This window comes from Meriones unguiculatus, chromosome 17 (genome assembly GCF_030254825.1).
Source record: "Meriones unguiculatus strain TT.TT164.6M chromosome 17, Bangor_MerUng_6.1, whole genome shotgun sequence".
NCBI lineage: Eukaryota > Metazoa > Chordata > Mammalia > Rodentia > Muridae > Meriones > Meriones unguiculatus.
This window is the reverse complement of record NC_083364.1, coordinates 26,331,655-26,353,989: the sequence shown is the minus strand read 5'-3', so window position 1 is coordinate 26,353,989 and position 22,335 is coordinate 26,331,655. Positions and strand designations below refer to the sequence as shown.

Below are 22,335 nucleotides of genomic sequence, written 5' to 3'. Positions count from 1 at the left end.
ACTGCCCAGCAAGATGGCCCTTATTCCTATCATTGATGTTTGGCTAGTTTTCCCTCAAAGGTACAGTGGCTAGGTCCAGATAAAAACCGGCAGGAACTGAACACGAACTTATCTGGTAGGTACACTGGCCCAGCAGGGAGCGGCACATTCCAGGGCCGGTTCCTTAAAGAGACAGAGTCTGTTCCTAGAGCCCTCGTTTCCTACTGAGCAAGTGCAAAGTAGAAAAGCTGCCAGGTGTGGATTTGAGTTTCCTATTTACAGTTCCTTAATTCATTGCCAAACAGGACAGAAAAGCAAAGCTCTCCGCAGTGAGTTCCCACAGTGTTCACGAAGGGACTTGAAGGAGGTCCCTTTCCCCAAGTCCGTCCTGAAGCCCCCTCAACTCTGCCTTCAAAGGGAAGGGGACCAGGGGATAGTCACTGCAGTTACCAAGTGGGGGGGGGCAGCAGGCACAGTGCGGGAGACTTCGGCTGCAATACCTCATTTAATCTGTGTAGCAACCCCGAGAGTCAGATGATCTTATCTTCCCAACTGAGAAAGTTGAGTAAGACGGAACTTAAGTGTTTTATTTATTGAGGCCATGTACCTCTGTCAAGAAACACCTCCCTGAGAGACATAGACAAGGCTAGATGACTAATGGCTTTTGCCTGACGTTTTGTTGTTGTTGGTGGTGGGTTTTTTTGTCCTTATTATTTTTAAGCTTATGAAATAGCCAGAAGCTTGTTGTTGGGAGAATTTTCACTAGAAGGAGGATGATGTCACTTTACAGTGCATTCTGTCATTAGTGACCCGCCTCCCCATCTCCTCCCGGGCTTGCTTCCAGGCCGGGTAAACGTCTGTTGCTGAAGTCCGCTCACCCAGTCACCGCCTAAAGCAGACATTAGAAAGGTGATGGAGGTGTACATGCGTTCTTTCCCTTTACAGAGCGGGCTGGGTGGGTGAGACCGCACAGTGGGGAAAAGTGCCGTGGTCCTCCGTCCTGAGGAGGTGAGCTCCATCCTCAAGAGCTCCGTGATGGAAAGAGAGAACCAAGCATGCTGTCCTCTGACCTCCGCTGGGGTGGACGGGGACCACAGCCCACACTAACCTGCCACTCCCAATAAATAAATAAAATATAAAGATAAAGCCTCGGCTATGAGATTTTATGAGGAGACAAGGTCCCTGCATGGAAAAAAGTTAAAAATATGGTTAAGTACGAAAGGTCTCCATCTAATCTGAGGTGTAGCTATGTTTGTAAACACAAGAATGTTCTTAATAACAGTCTAAGGGCGGCTCTGTGGAGAACCTGCATGTGAGTTAACATAGAAAGTGGTTTTGTGCATACAGTCAGGGGGAACACTGACGGCATTTGTCATTTCATTCATAAGGGAGAAGGATCTCAATTAGGTCAATTTCAGCACACCAAGCCAAACAGCTAGTAAGCCGCCCACAGAAGAAGGAAACTTTTTAGCATTCTTCAAACGCAAATGAGGCGTTAGCATATGCACTAATTGTGCAAGCAGAAAGTCCCTGACCTTTTATTGCAAAGAGGAGGAGCCAAAGATCCTGACAGGCTGTAGTCTCTCCCTCAGGGACTTCCTGTTGTCACTGACTGGGATTGGGCGTGTGAGCTCGCCTTCCCCGGGAGAAAGCCAGACTCCAGGGTGGGAACGCAGGCTCTTCGGAGTGGGCCACATCCTTGTGTTTGGGACACATGATCTCTTGAGGTTCCCTATGCTGAGGTTGTCTTTTCTCATCAGCTTGATGTGCTTGGTGAAATCAGGTAGGTCATTTAGCCAATGCTTTTAAAAAATATCGGTGGACTTTCAAAGTTTCATGTGAGCACTTTTGAGGTCAGGAGCGATGGGAAAATTAACTTTCTTATATTGAATTCTTTTTTCCCTCAGTCATAGATCAAACTGTTATTTATTTGAGTTAACCTGAGAAAGCTAAGGTGGTATTAATTTCTTTCATAGCTTAATTGTGTCTTTCCACCTATAGGAAACAAATTAATTAATGCAGAGAGGTAAGTTTTTTCTTTTTCTTTTTTTTTTCTTTTCATATTTTTAGCAAGGAAAGATTTTTATACTTTCATGCATTTAGGTGTATTTAAATCAGTATTACAACATCATAATTGTATATATATAATATATACATAAATTCCTTTTATGGTACATGGTGCATTTATAATTTAACAATTAGTAGTCGCCAGACTGAGGACATATTTCAATCGCAGAATACATGCCTAGCATGTACGAGGCTCCAGGTTCAGTTTCCAATACAAGAAATTTCCATTACAAGATAATAAAATCAAAATGAAAATATTAATCTCCACAGTGAGACACAACAACAAAAAATGAAGTGAAATGTACTTCTCAGTCCTTGGAACCTACTTCCTTTTCACACAAAGGTAGTGACTGTGAATTCTGACATTACTTTTGTTTGTTTTGTTTTTAGAGACAGGGTTTCTCTGTGTTGCCCTGGCTATCCTGGAACTCGCTCTGTAGACCAGGCTGGTCTTGAACTCAGTGGGACAAAGGTGGATGCCACCACACCCAACCTTGACCTACAACTTTTTAAAGGGCAGGGAGAGACATTAGACCTGGAAAACACTCCCGCTCCGAGGCTTGTAAAAGCCGTACTGGCAATGTCTTCCAAGGGAACAGCCTTTTGTTGGGGCAGCGGCCAGTGCTAGGTTTTAAACTTAGGGCCTTACCACACACCGGGCAAACACTCAGCTACAGAGTTAACATTCCCAACCCCAGGAAGAACCTTTAAAATGAAAGAGCAAAGCAATAGGAAAGCTCAAATGCAGACTAGATAGAGAAACGTCTCTACTCCAGGGTTGGATCATGTTTCCAAATATGAAATCATTTTCTATTATATTTGTTTACTTCTTTAATACGAGTGGGCACACAAGCCACAGTACACACCTGGAGGTCAGAGTACAGTGTGTAGCAGCTGGTTTTCTACTTTCACCCTGTGGGTACTGGGGAGAACTCAGGTTGTCAGGCTTGGCATCAGTGACATTTACCCATGGAGCCAGTGGGTAAACTGACTTGTGGGCTCCAGTGTTAAACTGATTTTTAAAGGAAGTGATCTGTGGGACCAAGAGACCAGCCCAATGGATAAAGCCAGACAACTATGAACCCATATGAATGCCCACAGGCTGTGGAGGCCCATTTACAACCTCAGAGCTGTGTGGGCAGAGATGGGGGTCCCTAAACAAGCTGGCCAGCCGCATCCGGGAGCTCTAGGTTCCAGTGAGAGGCCCTGCCTTAGCTTCTAAGGTGGAGGTCATTGAAGAAGACACCAACCAACCTCTGGCCTCTACATACATGTCAACACACACATGTGAACATGAACACATACAAACACACTCACCAGACACACATACGAGTGCCAGGAAGAGGGAAAGGAAAAATAGTCATTAATATAATTCTGATGCTTTTCAGAAATGTCCAAACGTGTTTTAAAATGAATTCAAAAGGGGCCAGTGAGATGGCTACATGGGTGAAAACGCCAGCTGCATAAGCCTGGAAAGCTGAGCTGGATCACCCAAACCTACGGAAAGGTGTTGGGGTATGTGTGTGTGTGTGTTGGGGGGAGCAGGAAGTCGTCCTCCTGCAGAGCTGTGGCATGCAAGGGCATGAGCCTGCACACACACAATAATAAAGACATTTAAAATTTTAGACATAAAATAACAGAGAGGATAAGATGGTAGAACTCAATTCTGTAAACTGATCAAAACTGTTAAAATCATGTAAGTGTGCTAATAAATGAAACTTAGGATTGAGCTGGAAAATTTATAATAGTTATATTAGGATTTATTTTCAACCCAACTTGACTGCACTGCTTTAAGTCTTTGTACAATCCTATGTGGTAAATAGTATTCTCCCAGTCCCCAATCAACATCAACAGCTACCAACTTTCTAGCATCTCCTATGTGCCAAGGCTCTAGAAACCTCACAAGGCATCATTTATAATTCTTAGAACAATCCTGACAGCCTCAGGGTTAGGGTAGAGTCATGAGGAGAATGACATTCCTCAGAAAAACATCTAAGGAGAAAAGGGACATCAAAACTCAGACATCAGGATAAGTGACTTAATTTTTTTTTGAGATCTTACTTTGTGTATATGAGTATTTTTCTGAACGTATTCTGTGTACCACATACTTGCAGTGTCCAGGGGTCACTTGCATGCTTGCAGGAGTCAGGAGAGCTTGTCCGTTCTTCTGAGACTGGAGTTACGGATGGCTGTAAGCCCCCATGTGGGTGCTGGGAATCAAACCCCAGTCCTCAGGAGGAGCAGCCAGGGATCTCTCCAGCCCCACGGTTTTTTGTTTACTTGTTGTTTTGAGACAGGGTTTCTCTGTGTAGTCAAGGGACTGTCACGGACTCACTTTGTAGACCAGGCTGGATTTGAACTCACAGAGATCTACCTGGCTCTGCCTCACTGAGTGCTGGGATTACAGGTGTGCCCCACCATACCTGGCTTCAGCCCCATGTTTTTTAACTTAAAAAATTACATTTAATTAGCTAGTTTATTTACTCATATTTATTTGTGTGTGTTTGTATGTTTGGGTGTGTTTTATGTACATGTGCATATAAAAAAAAACCACAGTTTGCTAGCGGAATTCAGAGAGCACCTTTCAGGCATCAGCTCTCTCCGTCCACCATGTGGGTTCTGAACTCAGGTCCTCAGTCTTTGCAGCAGGTGCCTCCACCCACTGAGCCACCTAGCCCTTCCATAAGTGATGCTCTACCACAACATATAAAACATTGAAAGGATTGCAGCTAAGTGTAGAGTGAGCAGAATATCAACATTTTTTCCTAAAGAGAAGCTATTTTTGGTTTAATCACCTGTACTGTGTGGTGAAAGACGTCATTTCCAAACAGCAACCTGCACCTTGGTGGCCCCGGCTGCCTTCACTTCCTCGTTCAGCAGTTTATGAGGGTCTATGATGCTGTGTAAACAGACTGATTCACACAAAGCTTTATTGAGAGAGTGCTTTCCCCTTTCTTTCTTTTGTTCTTCCTCCTTCCTTCTTTTCTCTTTTTTTTTTTTTTAGACAGGGTTTTTCTGTGTGGTTCTGGCTGTCCAGGATCTCTCTCTGTAGACCAGGTTGACCTCGAATTCAGAGATCTGCCTGCCTCTGCCTCCTGAGTGCTGGGATTAAAGGTGTGTGCCACCACCACCTGGCCCTCTTCTTTATGGTAGAGTGTTGATGAACTGTGTTCAGTTGGTTCAAAATACCAACAGTTTGTGTATGTGTGTGTGTGTATGTGAATTTCCCTGTTGCTGTGACAAAATACTCAGCAGAAGCAATTTAAGGGAGGAAGGGCTTCTTTGGCCTCTGTGTAAGAGGATGCAGTCCATCACATGGGAAAGCAGGCTGCTGTGGGGCTCTGAAGCAGCTATTAAACTTTGGCAGTCAGGAGGCAGAGATCTGGGGCTGAAAGTGTGCCCAGCCTATAATCCTTATGGTGTGGTCCTCAGGGACTCTTTCTTCTGCTAGGATCCACTCCCCAAGGATTCTACAGCCTCTTTTTTTTTTAATTTATTTTTTTATTATTACAGTTTATTCACTTTGTATTCCAGCTGTAGCCCACTCTCTCATCCCTTCCCAATTCCACCCTCCTTTCCTCTTCTCCTCCCATGCCCCTCCCTCAGTCCACTGATAGGGGAGGTCCTCCTCCCCTTCCATCTGACCCTAGTCTATCAGGTGTCATCTGGACTGGCTGCATTGTCTTCCTCTGTGGCCTGGTAAAGCTGCTTCCCCCTCAGGGGGAGGTAATCAAAGAGCCAGCCACTGAGTTCATGTCAGAGATAGTCCCTGCTCCCCTTACTAGGGAACCCACTTGGAGACTGAGCTGCCATGGGCTACAGCTGTGCAGAGGTTCTAGGTTATCTCCATGCATGGACCTTGGTTGGAGTATCTGTCTTTGCAAAGACTCCTTGGCCCAGATATTTTGTTGGTCTCCTTGTGGAGCTCCTGTCCCCTCCAGATCTTTCTCTCTTCCCCTTCTTTCATAAGATTCCCTGCAAAGAAATCAATCTGGAGCTTTCTTAGAAAATTAGAAATAGTGCTACCTCAAGATTCAGCTATATTACTCCTAGGCATATACCCAAAATATGCTCAAGTATACAACAAGGACATTTGCTCAATCATGTTCGTAGCAGCTTTATTCTTAATAGCCAGAATCTGGAAACAACCCAGATGTCCATCAATAGAGGAATAGATACAGAAATTTTCACAGTGGAATACTCCTCAGCAATTAAAAACAAGGAAATCATGAAATTTGCAGGCAAATGGTGGGAACTAGAAAAGTTCATCCTGAGTGAGACGACCCAGAATCAGAAAGACACACATGGTATATATTCACCTATAAGTGGATGTTAGACATATAACATAGGATGTTAGACATATAACATATAACATATTAAAATCTATACTCCTAATGAAACTAGACAAGAAGAAGGACCCTAGGGAAGTTGCTCAGTCCTCACTCAGAAAGCAAATGGGATAGACATTGGAAGTGGGAGAAAACAGGGAACAGGACAGGAGCCTACCACAGAGGGACTCTGAAAGACTCCACCCAGCAGGGTATCGAAGCAGGTGCTGAGACTCTATGGCCTCTTAACACAGTGCCACTTTTGGGGACTAGTGTTCAAACAAAGGGACCTGTGGGAGACATTTCATATTCAAATGACTCCATCTGTGTAGGGACGGCTTCAAATTCAACCTGCGTTTGTGCGGCACAGCCTGAGAGTTTAGCATTATTATGGTCGTTTTGTAAATGCAAGATTGAGAGGTTGAATATGTCAGTAGCTAGAGAGAAGTTAGTCTAGATCTCAAACCTAGGTCTGACTCTCAAACCCATGCTTTTTCCAAAACTGTATTGTGTTTTTATTTAGGAGACTGGCACACAGTGAGCAAACTCTGTAGGTAAGAAACCGAATGGTTAAATACTTTCAGCTTGGCAGCTGAAACCCAGGATGGTTTAACCTTGCTAGGGACAGCAGGAGAGCATCCATGGATATTGTATTGTCAATACCATGGATATTGTAGATAGACACGCCAGATTATAAGAAAATACCTCAGTGCGACTTTGATGCAGTTCAGCCCATAGAGTACTTGCCTAGGATGCATGGACCTCGGTTTGATCCACAGCACTGCATAAACTTGGTGTGCTGTGCACACCTGTAATCCCAGCACACAAGAAGCGGAGGCAGGAAGATTAGAAGTTTAAGATCATCCTCAGCTGCATCATGAGTTCAAGGCCAGCCGAGCTAAAAAGATGAAAAGGTTATTGATGGTTGCTCTGATTTTCAACTTGAATCTGTTTCTTTTAACATAAGAAAGAAGGTCATAAATGATAATTATGCCACCTTAGAATAGACTCCAGATTCTTCCTCTAAGGGTGTTGTAGACAGAGTCCATTTCATTGTAATTTTCCAGGTATCAGTGAAAAATGTTATTTCAGGGTAAGTAGTTCAGAAAGGACAGGTACAATTTCTCCTCTTGCAATGAACTGCAGAGACAAGGTTACACTTGAAAAACCAGTTTAATTTACTCTGTGAGTACCTGATTGTATTCTGAGTAACCTTGACTTTGTAAGAAACCAATAGAACAGCCCAAAAGTTGCCTTTTGGAAGCATAGATTCATTCACAACTTGAAGTACAGCAGTGTAAATGAAAACATACGGAGCTCTGTGTGTGAGGCTGTTTGGACACCCTCATCTCTCACAGTGCCCAGCCTTTGTGTGTTCTCCAAATTGCTGAGAATTTGACACCAACAAAAAGTTCCTGTACTAGGAATACATTTGATACAACAAGAGCAGCAGCGGCACAATACCTGAGCCCAAGTAGCTCAAGCTAATTTGTAACATGGGCCAAACTCATTGTTTGTTTGTTTGTTTAAAGATGTTTAGTTCTGGGAGGCAAAGATGGAGCTCAATGGTAAAGTGCTTGCCTGGAGTGTATAAGGCCCTGAGTTGGGACTTTTTGCAGTCAAAATTAATAAATGGGCTGGAGAGATGGCTCAGTGGTTAAGAGTATACATAATACATAAATATACATACAGATATATTTCATTTATATATTTATGTATATATATATTTTTCCTTTTAAAATAATATTTTATTTTATGTTTGTATGCCTGAGTGTATGTATATTCACCTCATGCATGCAGGAGCCTGTGGAGGTGAGAAGAGGGCATCAGATCTCCTGGAACTGGAGTTACAGGTGGTTTTAAGTCACATGTGGGCACTGGGACCTGAACCTGCAGGAGTTGGGGTCCTCTAGGAGTCTGTGAGTGCTTTTAACAATTGAGCCATTTCTCCAGCCTCCTTGTGTTGTTTTGTCTTGTTTTTTGAGACAGGGTTTCTCTGGGTAGCCTTGGCTGTCCTGGACTTGCTTTGTAGACCAGCTGGCCTCAAACTCTCAGCAATTCACCTGCCTCTGTCTCCCTGAGTGCTGGGATTGAAGGCGTGTGCCACCACACCTGGTCCAGCCTCCGTATTTTTTTATGTTTGTGAATGTGTGTATATGTGTGTATAATGTATGTATGTGTGCACCTCATGCCTATAGAGGCCAGAAGAAGGTGGCAGGACTTTGGGAACTGGAGTTACTGGCAGTTGTGAGCTGCCACGTGGGTGCTGGGCACGAAAACCAGGTCCTCTGCAAGAGCAGTCAGTGCCTTTACCCACGGAGCCATCACTTCAGTCCCCCCTATCCTTCTCATCTTTCAACTTGACCTTTCGTTCATCTCCAAATCTCCTCCATTCCCCATTGAACTGAAGCCTTAAACCTCTACCTTTTTTTTTGTTCTTCACTTTGTTTCTTCCCTTCTCTTCTCTGCCCCTGCTCCTCCCCTCTCCTTCCTATTCCGTTCCTCCTCCCCTTTTTGTACTACAAGGGATTGAACTTAAGGCCGTGCATGCTAGATCATACATAATATCGACACCTTCCTTCAACAGGGCCACACCCACTCCAGCAAAGCCACACCTCCTAATTCTTCCCGCCCTGGTGACTAAGTATTTAAATACATGAGCCACTGAGGGCCATTCTTTGTCAAACCACCCGAATAACCTAAGTGTGATTATCTCCACACTTTCACCTCATTGTCTGGATACCAATTTTCCAACTGACTTGGTTTATTTTATTGCATTTTCCCTTCTACCACAAGTTCTACCCAAAGTCTAAACATTGCACTGGTTTACCCTGTCCCTGTTCTTTGTCACTCCAGACCATTTCCACAGCCTTCCTACACTGTTTATCGCGGTGATCCTTTGCCAGAAAGGCAGAGCCTGTTTCTCACTTTATGTTTGCCAGTTTCCCTGGCACAGTTGGGTTCCAGTTCCAGTGTCAGCACCGGAACAGTGGCACTGTGGTCTCTCAGCCCCTTTATGTTTCAAGCGCATAGACTCTATGGATGCCCTTGTGCATCCATAGGGTGATGATAAGCAAGGCCTGGCCCAGTTTCTCCATGATGTTGCTACTGATTGTTCCCTAGTGACCAAAATCGGTCTTAAAGCATTGTCTCACTGAGTGACATTCTCAGCCATGCCCCAGGTCCAGTATGGCAGGGCATAGCTGTACTCCTAGAATTTAGGAGGGTGAGAGAGTTAGACTGCAAATTTGAGGCTGGATTGGGCTATGTAGTAAGTCTGAAAATGGCCTGGGTTTCATATTAAGACCCTGTCTCAGACCACAATACAAAGATCTTCCAGGTTTGTGCCATCTCTTCCTTGAGTCCAGTTTTCTTCTGAGGCTGTTCTGCAGGGCAAAGGCTTGAAAGGTTGCTTCAGGAGCTGAGAAGAAAAGGGCCCAGCCCCAGCTGACATGGTCTGCACTTCAGATGGCTCAGCGCAGGGCACACCTCACTCTGACCACCATCCCACTAGAGACATGGAGACTCCGTTGCTGGCTCTTCTGCTGTGTTCTGTCTTTCTGAGGACACACAGCTTAGAAATTACCATTGAAGGGGCACGCTCTCACAGGCCAGACACACCCAGACCCAACACCCAGAACGCATCCCTGAAAGAGGGTTGTTGTGCTGTAATCGAGGCACCCACAGGTGCTGAGGAAGGTGAACGAGGATACGCTTACGGCTGGGAGGGTTGCAAAAGGCTGCATTGAGCTAACTTGCAGTTTCCACCTTGAAAGAGTCTGGAGAAAGATAACTAGAGAAATGAGGTATCACTACTTAGAAAATCTTGATTAAGTATGACTTGTCAGCTCCATTCAGCTACATCGAGGCCCTGTTGAGGTGCTGTGAGGAGTATGAGGGCACCAGGCAGCAGATCACAGCACATTCCCACATGATGCCCTGCTCAAGAGGCACTGTGTGACGCCATCTAATTTTTATTTCCAGACACTGACGAAACATGCCCATCCTTCACCAAACTGAGCTTCCCCAACGCAGTGGTTGGTACAGGACTCAATGTGAGGCTGATGCTCTACACAGAGAGAGGCCAGGTCTGCGCACAAGTCATCAACTCCACAGCTTTGGGGAACTTAAATGTGACCAAGAAAACCACCTTCATTATCCACGGCTTCCGGCCAACAGGCTCCCCTCCAGTTTGGATGGAGGAGTTGGTGCACAGTCTGCTCCGTGAGCAAGAGATGAACGTGGTGGTGGTTGATTGGAATCGAGGAGCTACGACTGTGATCTACAGCAGCGCCTCTGCGAAGACCAGAAAAGTCGCTGAGATCTTGGAGGAATTTATCAAACACATGGTGGTAAGAGAGACTCCTCTTAGATCACTTGGTGGCTTTTGGGAAGCTTAAAGCCAAGAGGCATCACTTGGTTGGATGGTGAAGGGCCATTTTGTAACTTTTTATAACCATGGGCAAATCTGAATAAACCCAGGGAAGAGGGGGTGGCTCTCCAGGCTGTCCACCTCACAGAGAAGGGGTACGGGCCGATGTTGCCATTCTTAATGTAAATTTTACATCCTCATAATCTTCCATAGCTAAGGGCAGGGAGCCTTGTGGAAGGAGCATCATTTTGCGACAGCTATGAAGGTGTCTTTGAATAGGAGAGGTCTGCTTAGAGATCTTGGTTTGAATACCTGGACCTCCTTCAACTTCTGAAGCTGTTCTGCTAGAAGTCCAAGAGACTAATGTCCAGATTATTCCAAACCTCAGTGGAAACACAGCTCGATGGGACAGTCAGTGTTTCTAGAAGGCCTTCCAAGGCAGGGCCTTAGCTTTTGTTTATTGAATGATCTCATGAGCTGCTCTTTAAAAAAAAAAAAAGATGTGACATGAGTCAGGTTGTGGTGGCACACGCCTTTAATTCCAGCATTTAGGAGGCAGAGGCAGAGGCAGATCTTTGTGAGTACAAGGCCAGCCTGGTCTACAGAGCAATGTCAGAGAGACCCCCCTCGTGGTGACTGCCGTGGCTGGTTGTGACAGGAGTTTTATGTCAGCTCGTCAGCAAGCAGGTTAACATTTGGGTGACTGAGAACATACTGTCCAGCAGCCTGTGGTCAGTGGAGTCTGCCCTCTCCCACCTTTTCTGTCTCTGGCATGGTGACTCCAATAAGGAGTTCATCAAAATGCTTTATCACCCCTCCCTAATCTGAAAGCCCTAAAGATGTCTCTGCCTGATGACCAGCAGAGAGTCAGGAGTGGAGACACCGAAGGACACAAATTTGGAGCTAGCAGGTTGGTTTGAGTCCTGCCCTGTGCCCTCCCTGACTGCTTCACCTGGGCCAGACGACCTCAGCTCTAGGTTTCAGTTTCCCTATTTGCCCTTGAAAGTAGTATCAACCTTGCAGGATGCTTTAACTTCCCCTCTTCCTGCCATGCTGGGGATTGAACCTATGGCTTATAACCTAAGTGCCCTAAGCTGAACTACTGCGCCAGGCCTCTTGTGACATTTAAATGAGACAACAGGGGCTAAGGAGCTGGCTCAGTTGGTAAGCACTAGGTGTGCAAGTATGGAGACCTGAGCTCAACCCCAAGAACCTATATAAAAACATCTGGGCACAGTAGTGCACAGTGCCTGCTGGCAATCCCAGACCCAGGGGATTGCCACAGGAGAATCTCTCGGGCTTTCTGGCTGGTCTAACCAAATCAGCCAGCTCCAGGCTCAGAGAGAGACCCTGCCTCAAAAAATCAGGTGGAGAGCAATCGAGGGAGACGCCTAATTTAAAAAGAAAAATTCATGTATTCTTATGTTTTTAATGTATATGAGTCTTCGTCTGCATGTATATATGTGTGTATATATATATATGTATATGTATATATGTATGCGCTTGGTGCCCACAGAAGTCAGGAGGTGGCACCGGAGCCTTTGCAACTGAGTTACACACCATTGTGAGCTGCTGTGTGGGTGCTGAGAATCGAACCTGGCTCCTCTGCAAGAGCAAATGTTTCTAACCACTGAGCTATACCTCCAACCTGACACATGGCTTTTTGACCTCTGTCCCCCACACATAAGTGAATAGATGTGCGTGCATATCTACCCATACACAAAGTAGTCCAAGTGAGACAATAGATGATACAGTACTTAGGAGGAATATTCCTCCAAGGTAAAGAAGATCTCTGCAAGCCTGGTCAACTTGTTGAACTCTCACAAATTATTAATGGAATTCTAGGACAAAGGAGCATCTCTGGACAACATTTATATGATTGGAGTGAGTCTAGGAGCCCACATAGCTGGATTTGTTGGAGCAGCGTACCCTAAGAAGCTGGGGAGAATCACAGGTAAGGTTCCTGGGCGTGAGCAGGGCTCTCACCTGGGCTGGTGTTCTCTGGGAGAGCACCACCACAAAGGTCATATTGACCTCAGCCTATGACTTAACAGAATGTAGGTTAAATGTTTTGCAAATTGTGTATGTCACAGAAAAGCTTGATGGTGACCATATTTTTCTTATGCTCACCTCCAGCAGTATCCCGGGGAATTATTGTTGTTTTGATTTTTTCTGTTCCCAGAGAACCTCGTTCCTTTGGGTCAATTCAGGCTGGCCTGAGCTACAGAGCTGGCACTCACAGGCGCAGCTGAGAGTCACGGAAGGAAAAGGGGCTGGAAACTCAGCAGCTGGGCCTGAATGTTGAAGTATCAGCTTTCTAGCAAACACCCCAACTGTAGCAGGTCCCACCCTGAAGGACAAAGACTCTTTCTGGATCTCTTGACTAGAGCTTAAGAATGTCCACAGCTACTCACGGGGCTGAGGGCCTGCTCCAGCTTGCAAGGGCTCATCATTTGCCTTTCTCAGGTTTCATTCTCACACCTGGGGTTTAAAGTTAGGGAGTCTGTAAGATAGAAGTGTGTGGAAGGAGAGGAAATGCAAATGACTCAAAACACACATTTGGGGGAGGGGGAAGGTAATCTCACAGCCCCAAATCCCCCTCCCCCAGTCCTATTGGCCGGCATTTCTTCCCAATGTTTGTCCTGGACGGACTTTTTTTCCCCCTCACTTTCCCCAAAGGCCAAGATGGCCTCAGTTATCTTATTTATCTATCTTCCTAGCGAAACCAAGTAGTTTCAAAAGTTCAGGATGTATTATCACTATATTTTCAAAAGTAATGTGCCTTTACTTGAGAGAGGAGAGAGCGAGAGATTCCTCACACTTAGAACAGATGGCTTGGGTTTGCCTCTCTGGTAGACTGTTTCTTTCCAGTGGTGTGTTGTGGTAGTGAGGTGCAGTGGTTGGTGTTGACTTACACAGCTTCCAGTTTCGGTGCTGATTTCTTTGGTAGTGAGTAATTTCAATCTGCCAACTTGGTGCCACTGATCACAGAGTAGGAAGAAATGGACCAAACCCACCCCTTGGCCAAGTGTTTCGTTCTGCCCAAGCGCCATGCTCTCTCCTGTGCCTCTTGACAGACAAATCCGCCCTCCTGACAACTGTGAATTGCCTGGTACCCAGCCAGGATTACTGCTGCTCTAGGCCCAAGTGACCTGCCCTGAGACACAGACTCAAGGTCAGGTCCACAAGTCAATTGTTACCGCCATTGGACGTCCCCAGTTCTCTCCTCATCACATCTAGTCCCAGCTGTCTCAGGAGAATTCTCTCTCCCAGGGTCCTTGCTTGGGTGTGCTCACTGGGAATGTGATATGCTACCCACGGATACAAGCCACTGCCATTTTCTGAGACCAGGAGAGATCAGCTCGGCATCTGTCTGGACTGGCTTTGTAGACCAGGCTGGCCTCGAAGTTACAGAGATCTGTCTGCCTCTGCCTCCCAAGTGCTGGGATTAAGGCATGTGCCACCACATCCAGCTAAAATTTAAATTTTTTAATTTAATATTTTGTGTTCTGGGAACAGAACCCATGGTATCACTGCATACAAGGCAAGCATTCAAGCTGAGCTATGTCCCAAACCTTATATTCTTAAAAAAAAAAAAAAAGATTTAAGTTTAAATGTGTGTGTGTGTGTGTGTGTGTGTGTGTGTTTGTGCGTACACACGCATGTATGTACAGGTACCTGCAGAAGCCAGAAGAGGGCATCAGATTCCCTGGTTGTGTGCTGGAAACTAAAGCTGGGTTCTCTGAAGAGCAGCATTCTGCTGAGGTTTATCTCCAGCCTGATAGTCTTTATGTTCTTAAAATCAATTCCCATTTGTTTTTTAAAACATTTCAGGCTGGGAGATGCTTATCAGATAAAAGCACTTGCCATGCAAATAAGAGGACCAGAGTTTGGATCCCTAGCACCCACTTAATTGCTGGTAGTGGTGGTGGTAGTGGCACCTGTAGTGCCAGCACTGGGGTGGCAGAGGCAGAGGGTCCTTGGAGCAAGCTGGCAAGCTGGACTAGCTTGGGTTCAAGTGAGAGACTCTACCTTAGTATATAATGCGGGCGGGTGTAGTAGGAATTTTGGCTTCTTTAAAAAACACAGAAATATTATAAGAATATGTTTTCATTTTAATTCAGGTGTGGGGATAAGCAGCCGATTATGATTTGCCTCGTGCTCTGGTGGGAGCGTGGTCTTGCCATCGGCAGTTTGTTTGGAATTCTGGGGACTTTTGAGAGGGTGTGTAAATGTTAGAGCCCCAATAGGGAGGTTGTTGTTGGGTTCTTGGTTAGTTGTTGGTTGCGGTTTGTAGTCACGCACAAAGGAGAAACAGGAAGGGGAGGAAGAAATTAGATATCCTGACGCCAAGGATCAAACTTGCCCCAAGGAACTTGACGTCCCTCATCAGAAGGAAGTAGAGTCTAAATATAATTCTGTCGCCTTTCCTCTCTATCCTTTTTTTTTTCTCTCTTATCTAGTGTTAGGGCCCCGAGAGGGAAGAAGAAAAGGGGTGGAGGAGAAGGGTGGAAGAAGTAAGAACCCACAAAGTAGCAAATGTTGGCTGCAGAAGGGGATGGAGAAAGAGACCCACTGTCAAGCTCTGGACTCTACATGCTCACACACGTGCTAATATACATATACACATGCATGCAGCACACACACATTTTAGGTGACTGCTGGAAACTTCTAACTACAAATATGGATTCAGGTTCTGGACCGTAATTTTACGTCCGTTTTATATGTGTTGGTATGTGGCTAGCACTCCACCCACTCTCAGTACCCTCTCTGGACTAAATGTCTTATCTAGATCTGTGGGAGGTGCCAAGCCAGGGTGCTCGGTCTTTATTTTCTGCCCAGGGAGTGGTTGGTATTGTCTGATGCGAGGAGGGGAAGGTTTCTGGGTAAACTCTTTCCAAGGCTGTGGAGGTTTTTTTTTTCCTACTTTGTTGGGACCTGTTGTGTTGAGGCCACCTGTTGGCCCTGAGTGAGTGGGCATTACCTCACACCTCCCACAGCGGTTTCAGTTGGAGAGGACAGAAGAAGAAAGGTGGGGGTGGAGGGAGGCCAGAGGAAGAAATGTTTCAAGGAATCACAAGGACATTGGGAAAGAAGAAAGCAAAACAACAAAAGCAAAGATCTTGATCTTGTGTGGAAGACAGGAAAGGGTGATGGTCTCAGAGAGGCGTCCAGAGGGACGGGGCAGGAACTGTGTGTGTGCACGAGGCCTAAGTTCCATCTCCAGCACCTAAGACAAGAACAAAACGAATTTAAACATAGGATATTCATAGTTAAACTTGTAAGGAAGATACCCTGAAAACCCCCTTTGCACACGGCTCTAGTGAGTAGGGACTCTGTGAGACTGAGCTTTCTGAGCTCTCATGTTGTGGTTCTAGAATCCTAAGCATGATTTCCAGGGGTTTCCCACAGCCCGGTTAACCCTGACAAAAACCAAGAAATCAGTGCAGGCATTATGGGATGCATTTGATATACCCCTTCCAAACCTCGCCTCGCCGCTTCCTGCCTGCTGAGTTTGGCTCAGCTAGGTGCTGAGAGACCTTGAGCAGATGGAGGGGGCTGTACTTCCGGGCCAGGTGCTGGCCAGGATGGGTGGGCCCCCTGGCCTCAGGAGCAGTCACCTGGAGGATGCAATCATTTCGGCCACCTGGCTTTGTGATGTGTTTCAAATGACTTAGTCAGAGATCCAGTTAGAGGCCAGCCAGGGCTGCACAGCTAATTCAAGCCAGGCTGAACTGTATGATGGGACTTTGTCACGGGCAGGGACGTAGCTGGGTGCAGCTTCATTCGTAAAGTCCTGGCTTGAATTCTCAGCCCTCTCTGAGGGTTTTTGCCAGAAGAACCTTTCTGCCCGGATGACCTCACCCGTGTGACTCCTCGCCATGGGGCTCTTCCCCAGCGGAGCCTCCTCATGGAGCCTGCCTGCTGTTCTCAGAGCCACTGCCAGGGCTGTGGGAAAAAGCTGCAGGCTGTGGACAGGAGTCCTGACTGCACGCTGGAACGCTAGCAATTACTCACCCCCAAACGCCCTGCAGCCGTGTCTTCTCCGGGAGGGATCAAAGACTGACCCAGTGACTCACGGTGTGGGGCTTCCAGGACGCTCTGCTTTTCTTTTAAGGTCTTGACCCTGCGGGCCCTTTATTCAACGGGAGACCTCCGGAGGACAGATTAGATCCCAGCGATGCACAGTTCGTTGACGTCATCCACTCCGACACCGACGGTAACATTCCTGTGTGTGTGCGTGTTCGTGGCCCCAGGCAGAAGCTTTGATGCTTTCCCTGCTGCAAGAAGGGAGGTCTGACCGTGCTGAAGGGGACCTGAGCCCTGGACTTGGGGTTGGAGGGGGCATGATTTCTTTCTCTCATCTCGGGTTTTCCCAGTGATCATCAAGTCCAATCAAGAACTGGCTGGTTTGTTTACCACATGGACAACTGGCTTCAGATGAACTAGGGTGTTCCCGCTCACTCTTTCTCCTTATTTCCCTAAGCTGAGAGTCCTGTGCACCCCTCCCCCACCCAGAGCACCCCTGGCCCACAGGTCACTTCCGTCTCTTAATCAACGTGCCGGTTTCCTATCTGTTTGGTACCTGTTGGTGTAGCTTGGGGGAGATGTTCATGGTTGGGTACCAAGGGTATGTAGCAAGACTGTGGCTGAAAAAAATTTTAAAAAAGGATAGATATCTGCTGTATCCAAATGTCTCAGGGATGAGCCCACTGGGAACTTGGGGAGGAGGGATGGAACAAAGCTCACTGATTTGTGCTCCCCCTCTATGATATGCGCAGCTATGAAGCCAGGGAGGAGGATGGAGCTCAGTGGTAGTCTTTGTGTGGCATGTCCCAGCACCAGGACACCAATATGGACAAACCAGCCTGGGTTCTGTGGGTGGCTCAGCCGGGAAGTGTGCTCCTAGCCACTGAGCCCGACAATCCGAGTTTCATCACTGGAATCCATCCGATGCAGGAGAGACCTGATTCCCACAGGCTGTCCTCAAACTTCCAAGTTCATGCTGGTGCATGTGTTCCAAACACACACAGACACTTCAAGTTACGGTTTTGTTTTTAAAATTACCCCTGACCCTGTGCCCCAGGCACTCCCGTGTGACAGTCAGTGACTGTTTACCTTTGGGGAGAAAATGTCTTTTTGTGGACAGCTGCGTCGTCACAGTGACATTTGCCAAGTAATCCCTTGCTGCAGTAGAGCCCTTCAGTGCCACTCTAAGATGGGCAGAATAAGACGACTTGCTTTTCATTCTTGCATAGTGAATTTCGAATGAAAGAATACAAGCTTTGCACTGGGCCAGACCCTTAGGTTCTGCTCTTCCTAATGATGGTAAGCTAAATCTGAAGCCTGCCAACCATTCATGCCCTTCGTCTAAGTTACTTCTAACTTCCCCACAGCTGTGTTGTAGATGTTATGAAAGTGGGAAAAAAGGGTGTGTGGGATGCCTAGCTGACACACCGAATCTCAAAATAAAATAAAAAAAAACTATTATTATAATTACCGCACACATAACATATACATATGTATATATAAATACTTACTTTTATTTTTTCTGAGACTCTTGCTATGTACCCCAGGCTAGCCTGTCACTGTGCAGCCAAGGCTGGTTATAAACTGTCAACCTTCTTGTCTCAGCCCACTGGTTGCTGGATTGTAAGTGTGTACCACCATACCTGGTTCTTTGGTAACCTTTCAACAGAGCATTTTCTAAATATTTTGGGGTTTATATGGCCAGAGAAAATAAAGTCATTCCGTTTCTAGGTACCCACTTCAGAAATATTTCCAATCCTTTTTTATTATCTTAGATCCCAGTCTGTTTGTTTGTCTGAGGCAGGGTCTCACTCTGTAGCCCAAGCTGGCCTCAAGAGCATGGCAACTCCCCTGCCCAAGCCTCCTAACTGCTGTAACTCAGGCGTGAGCCACCACACCTGCCTTAGGTCCAACAGTTTTCTTTTTATTCTTTCACTTTTATGATCTTGGGTGTTTCGCCTACGTGTTTGTCTGTATACCACACGTGTGCCTGGTGCCCAGAGGCCAGAAGAAGGTATTGGGTCCCCTGAGACTGAGGTTCCAGGGAATTGTGAGTCACCATGTGGGTGTTGGGAACCTGACCCAGCTCTCAGCAAGAGCAGCCAGTGCTCTTAACCACTGAGCCATCTCTCTATTTCAGGTCCAAACATTTTTTGATTTATTTATTTATTTATTTTTTACCTACTAAGCAGAAGTTAATTATATCATATTTCATTTTGTGAAGATTTATCCAGTGCAAAAAGAAGTTCAGGAAGCTCTCAGCAGTTAGAGGGCTGACAGCTTCGGGCGATCCCCTGCCTGACCCTACAGACAGGTGAATGTCAGGATTCGCACAGTCCCGGGCCCCGTGCAAGCCTTGTGTTCTCTTTTAGCGCTGGGCTACAGGGAGCCACTAGGACACATGGACTTCTACCCCAACGGGGGACTGGATCAGCCCGGCTGCCCCAAGACAATATTTGGAGGTAAGTGTTATATGTTATGTTTTGCAAGGCTGTAGTTTGGAAAGGAGGATTAAAATATCTGACACCAGCAGGGAGGTGGAGGCAGGAGGATCAGGAGCTCCATCCCAGCCCTATCTCAAAAACAGAAACAACTAATAAATTACCTGATATCTATAGGCCATTGTAAATAGAGAGCAGACCGTCTGAAAAAATAGAGGTGTCAGGTAGCAAGTTGGAGAGCATTTTGTCCAAGTAAGTACTCTGGTCTGTATCTCATGGCTGCTAGAGAAAGGAAAGCCATCTTGAAAAGCTTCCAGGACAAGGACGATCTGGGGACTTGAAAGATGGCTTAGGGGGTGAGGGTGCACAAGCTCAAGCCCCTGACTGCGGATGCTGCCCTGAGCAGCTGGGCCTGGGGCGGAGTCCCGGGTGCTGCCCTCCTGAGCAGCTGTTCAGGGCAGAGTCAGGACCACTGAGGCTTGCCAGCTGCCGACCATATTCAGCGAGCCCCCGTCTGCTCTCAGGAATAGGTGAAGAGTGATAGAGCAAGGCACCTCTGGCCTCCAGGAGCCTGCACACACGGGTGTGTGCTCACCTTCATGCGCACACACATTGACACTTTTGGAAAAAAAAAAAAAACTAAAGAGATCACTGTAGGAAATGGCATTGGTGCATTGGTATATGGTTATGATGGAACATCAAAGCGTTTGAAAATGATCTACCTGAAATGGCATAAGTGGCCTTGGCCATATGACTGTCCCACACAAACAGAGTGACGACATGTATCCCCTGCCGTCACTGACACCGATTTCTGCTGGAGGAAGCTCTAGGAGCAGGAAGAGTGCCGGCCTGCCAGGTTTTACTTCAGTCCAGTTTGTCCCAGGCGCCCCATGCTTCTTCCTCCTTCTTCCAGTTTGTCCTCCATCATCTCCTGTGTGGGCTGCACTGAGCGCTGGAAACAGAAGCTTGGATCTAGTTGCAGCACTGAGTGCCAGCCCCTCTCCCGCCCCAGCCATCGCTCCCAAGCGCAGTGCCCTTTTCCTGGGTTGGCCGCTCCCTGTTTGGACCTGGTCTCTTTATGACCCACGGCAGGCCTCGGGTCCTTTGAGAACCCAAGTCCAGTTCTTCTGACACCCACCTCTGCGCATCATCTGCTGCCGCATAACACCTCACGGCACTGAGAAGGAGTCCTGCCTCTGACCACCCTTGCCCGTTTATGACTCCAGGCCATCACCTGTCAGTCAGTCCTTCTCAGTTCACTCTGGTGGCAGAAACAGAGCCCAGCCACCAGGCTGCTAGCATGGATGTCCCTCGGATCCCTCAAACCTTAGGTCTCATCATGGTGGTCCCACCCTGCCTGGGAGCATTTTTGGAGACGTCCTGAGACCGTTTGGACGGAAAGGAAAACTTGGTAGCTTCTCCTTGGCTCTCACTGCCAGAGACCACTCTTGTTATCCCTGCTGACTCTTAGGGTCACCCCTCCCACACCTACGAAGCATCTCCCTATTACCCCTTACAGATGAGCTAGACTTAGTCTCCACACACTGTTGTCCTAGCCAGTCACTGTTCTCGCGTGAAGAGACAACACGAGCACGGCAAGTCATTGTTATAAAAGCAAGCATTTAATTGGGGGCTCGCTTACAGTTTTAGATGGCTTTCAGGATGCATGACGGCAGCCAGGAGGGTGCTGGAGAAGAGCTACCTCTGGTCTATAGGCAGAGAGAGAGACAGAGACAGACAGACAAAGAGAGACAGAGAGACTAAGACTTAGGACTTGGCATTTTGAAACCTCAAGGCCACTCCCTCGGTGACACGCTTCACCTAACAAGGCCACACTCTTAATCATTCTAATGCTTTCAAATAGCGTCACTCTCTGGCCACTAAGCATTCAAATATGAGAGCCTGTGGGGGCCGTTCTTATTCAAACCAGCACACCTTTAGAGAGCCGTCCTGTTTACCCCCACCTTGTCCGAAGAATCAGCATTTCTTTCACCTTCTCTGCGGGCTCCCAGCTCTCTCTTTCAAAGCGGCTCTCTGCTGCCCTCCCTGGAATCATTCCTGGTGCCCTTTCTCCTGATGATCTTTCTTTCTTCTTTACTTTTTGGGTGTGTGGATTTGCTTTGCAGATCAGAGCTCCAAATCAAACATCATTTCTCAGGAGCCATTCACCTTGGTTTTTTGAGACAGGATCTAGAAGCTGATTACTTTTGTTTTGTTTTGTTTTTTGCTTTAAACTATTTATTGTCATTGCACATACTCTCTTTGATATTCTGTGGAGTCTGTGTAGTGTGGAGTGTATATGTGTGCTGTGTGTGTATGGTGTAAGTGTTGTGTGTGGTGTGTATGTGGCTTGTGGGTTTGTGTGTGGTGTGTGTGTGATATGTGTGCGGTGTGTGTTTGTGTCTAGTGTGTGTGTATGTGTGTATAGTGTATATGTGTGTGGTGTGTGTTTGTATATGTGTCTGGTATGTGTGTATGTGGGGTGTGTGTATGTGGGGTGTGTGTATGTGTGTGGTGTGGTGTGTGAGTACAGATGTGTGCCTGCTGCTGTGTGCATGTGGAAGTGAGAGGAAGCTTTTGGTAGTCACCTCCCTCTTCCACTTGTTTTTGGGGTGATGCTTTTATTGTTTCCCTGCACTTGTGAGCCCTAGGCCGGCTGGCCTGTGGTTCCTGTCTCTGGCTCTTGTCCTGCCATAGGATGTGTGCCAATGCATCATCTCTTTAATTTGAATTTTGAAGAGCAAACTCAGGCCATCAGGCTTGTGCAGCACATTCTTTTGTCTTCCAAGCCTCTCTCCAGGTCCACCCCTTGCTGTCTGAGATAGGCCTCTCACTAAGCCGATGTTCTCTGATTGTGCTGGCTGGCTAGTGAGTACTCAAAATCCTCCTGTGACTGCTTCCTAAGTGCTGGGGTTGTAAGTGCCTGCCACAAAGCCTGTTCTTATTGTTTTTAAAGGATATTTTAAGTGCTTAGTATTTTTCATTTTTCAATGTTTTTTTTTTTTTTTTTTTTAAATATTTTATGTGCTTTGCTGTTTTGCCTGCATATATTTCTGTGTGAGGGTGTCCGATCCCTGGAACTGGAGTTTCAGGCAGGTGTGAGCTGCCATCTTGGTGC

The 22,335-nt window shown here is 46.7% G+C and overlaps 1 protein-coding gene across 1 annotated transcript in view; it reads left to right on the top strand.

The window, feature by feature from the left end:
* Positions 1-1,595: 1,595 nt before the first annotated feature.
* Liph (lipase H) overlaps positions 1,596-22,335 on the top strand; it is a 36,577-nt gene continuing 15,837 nt past the window's right edge. The window contains exons 1-5 of the mRNA XM_021658074.2: positions 1,596-1,762; positions 10,359-10,726; positions 12,592-12,700; positions 16,865-16,966; positions 19,149-19,238. Of these exons, the coding sequence (XP_021513749.1) occupies positions 1,714-1,762; positions 10,359-10,726; positions 12,592-12,700; positions 16,865-16,966; positions 19,149-19,238 (718 nt within the window). The 5' untranslated portion in view covers positions 1,596-1,713. The remainder of the gene's footprint in view (positions 1,763-10,358; positions 10,727-12,591; positions 12,701-16,864; positions 16,967-19,148; positions 19,239-22,335) is intronic.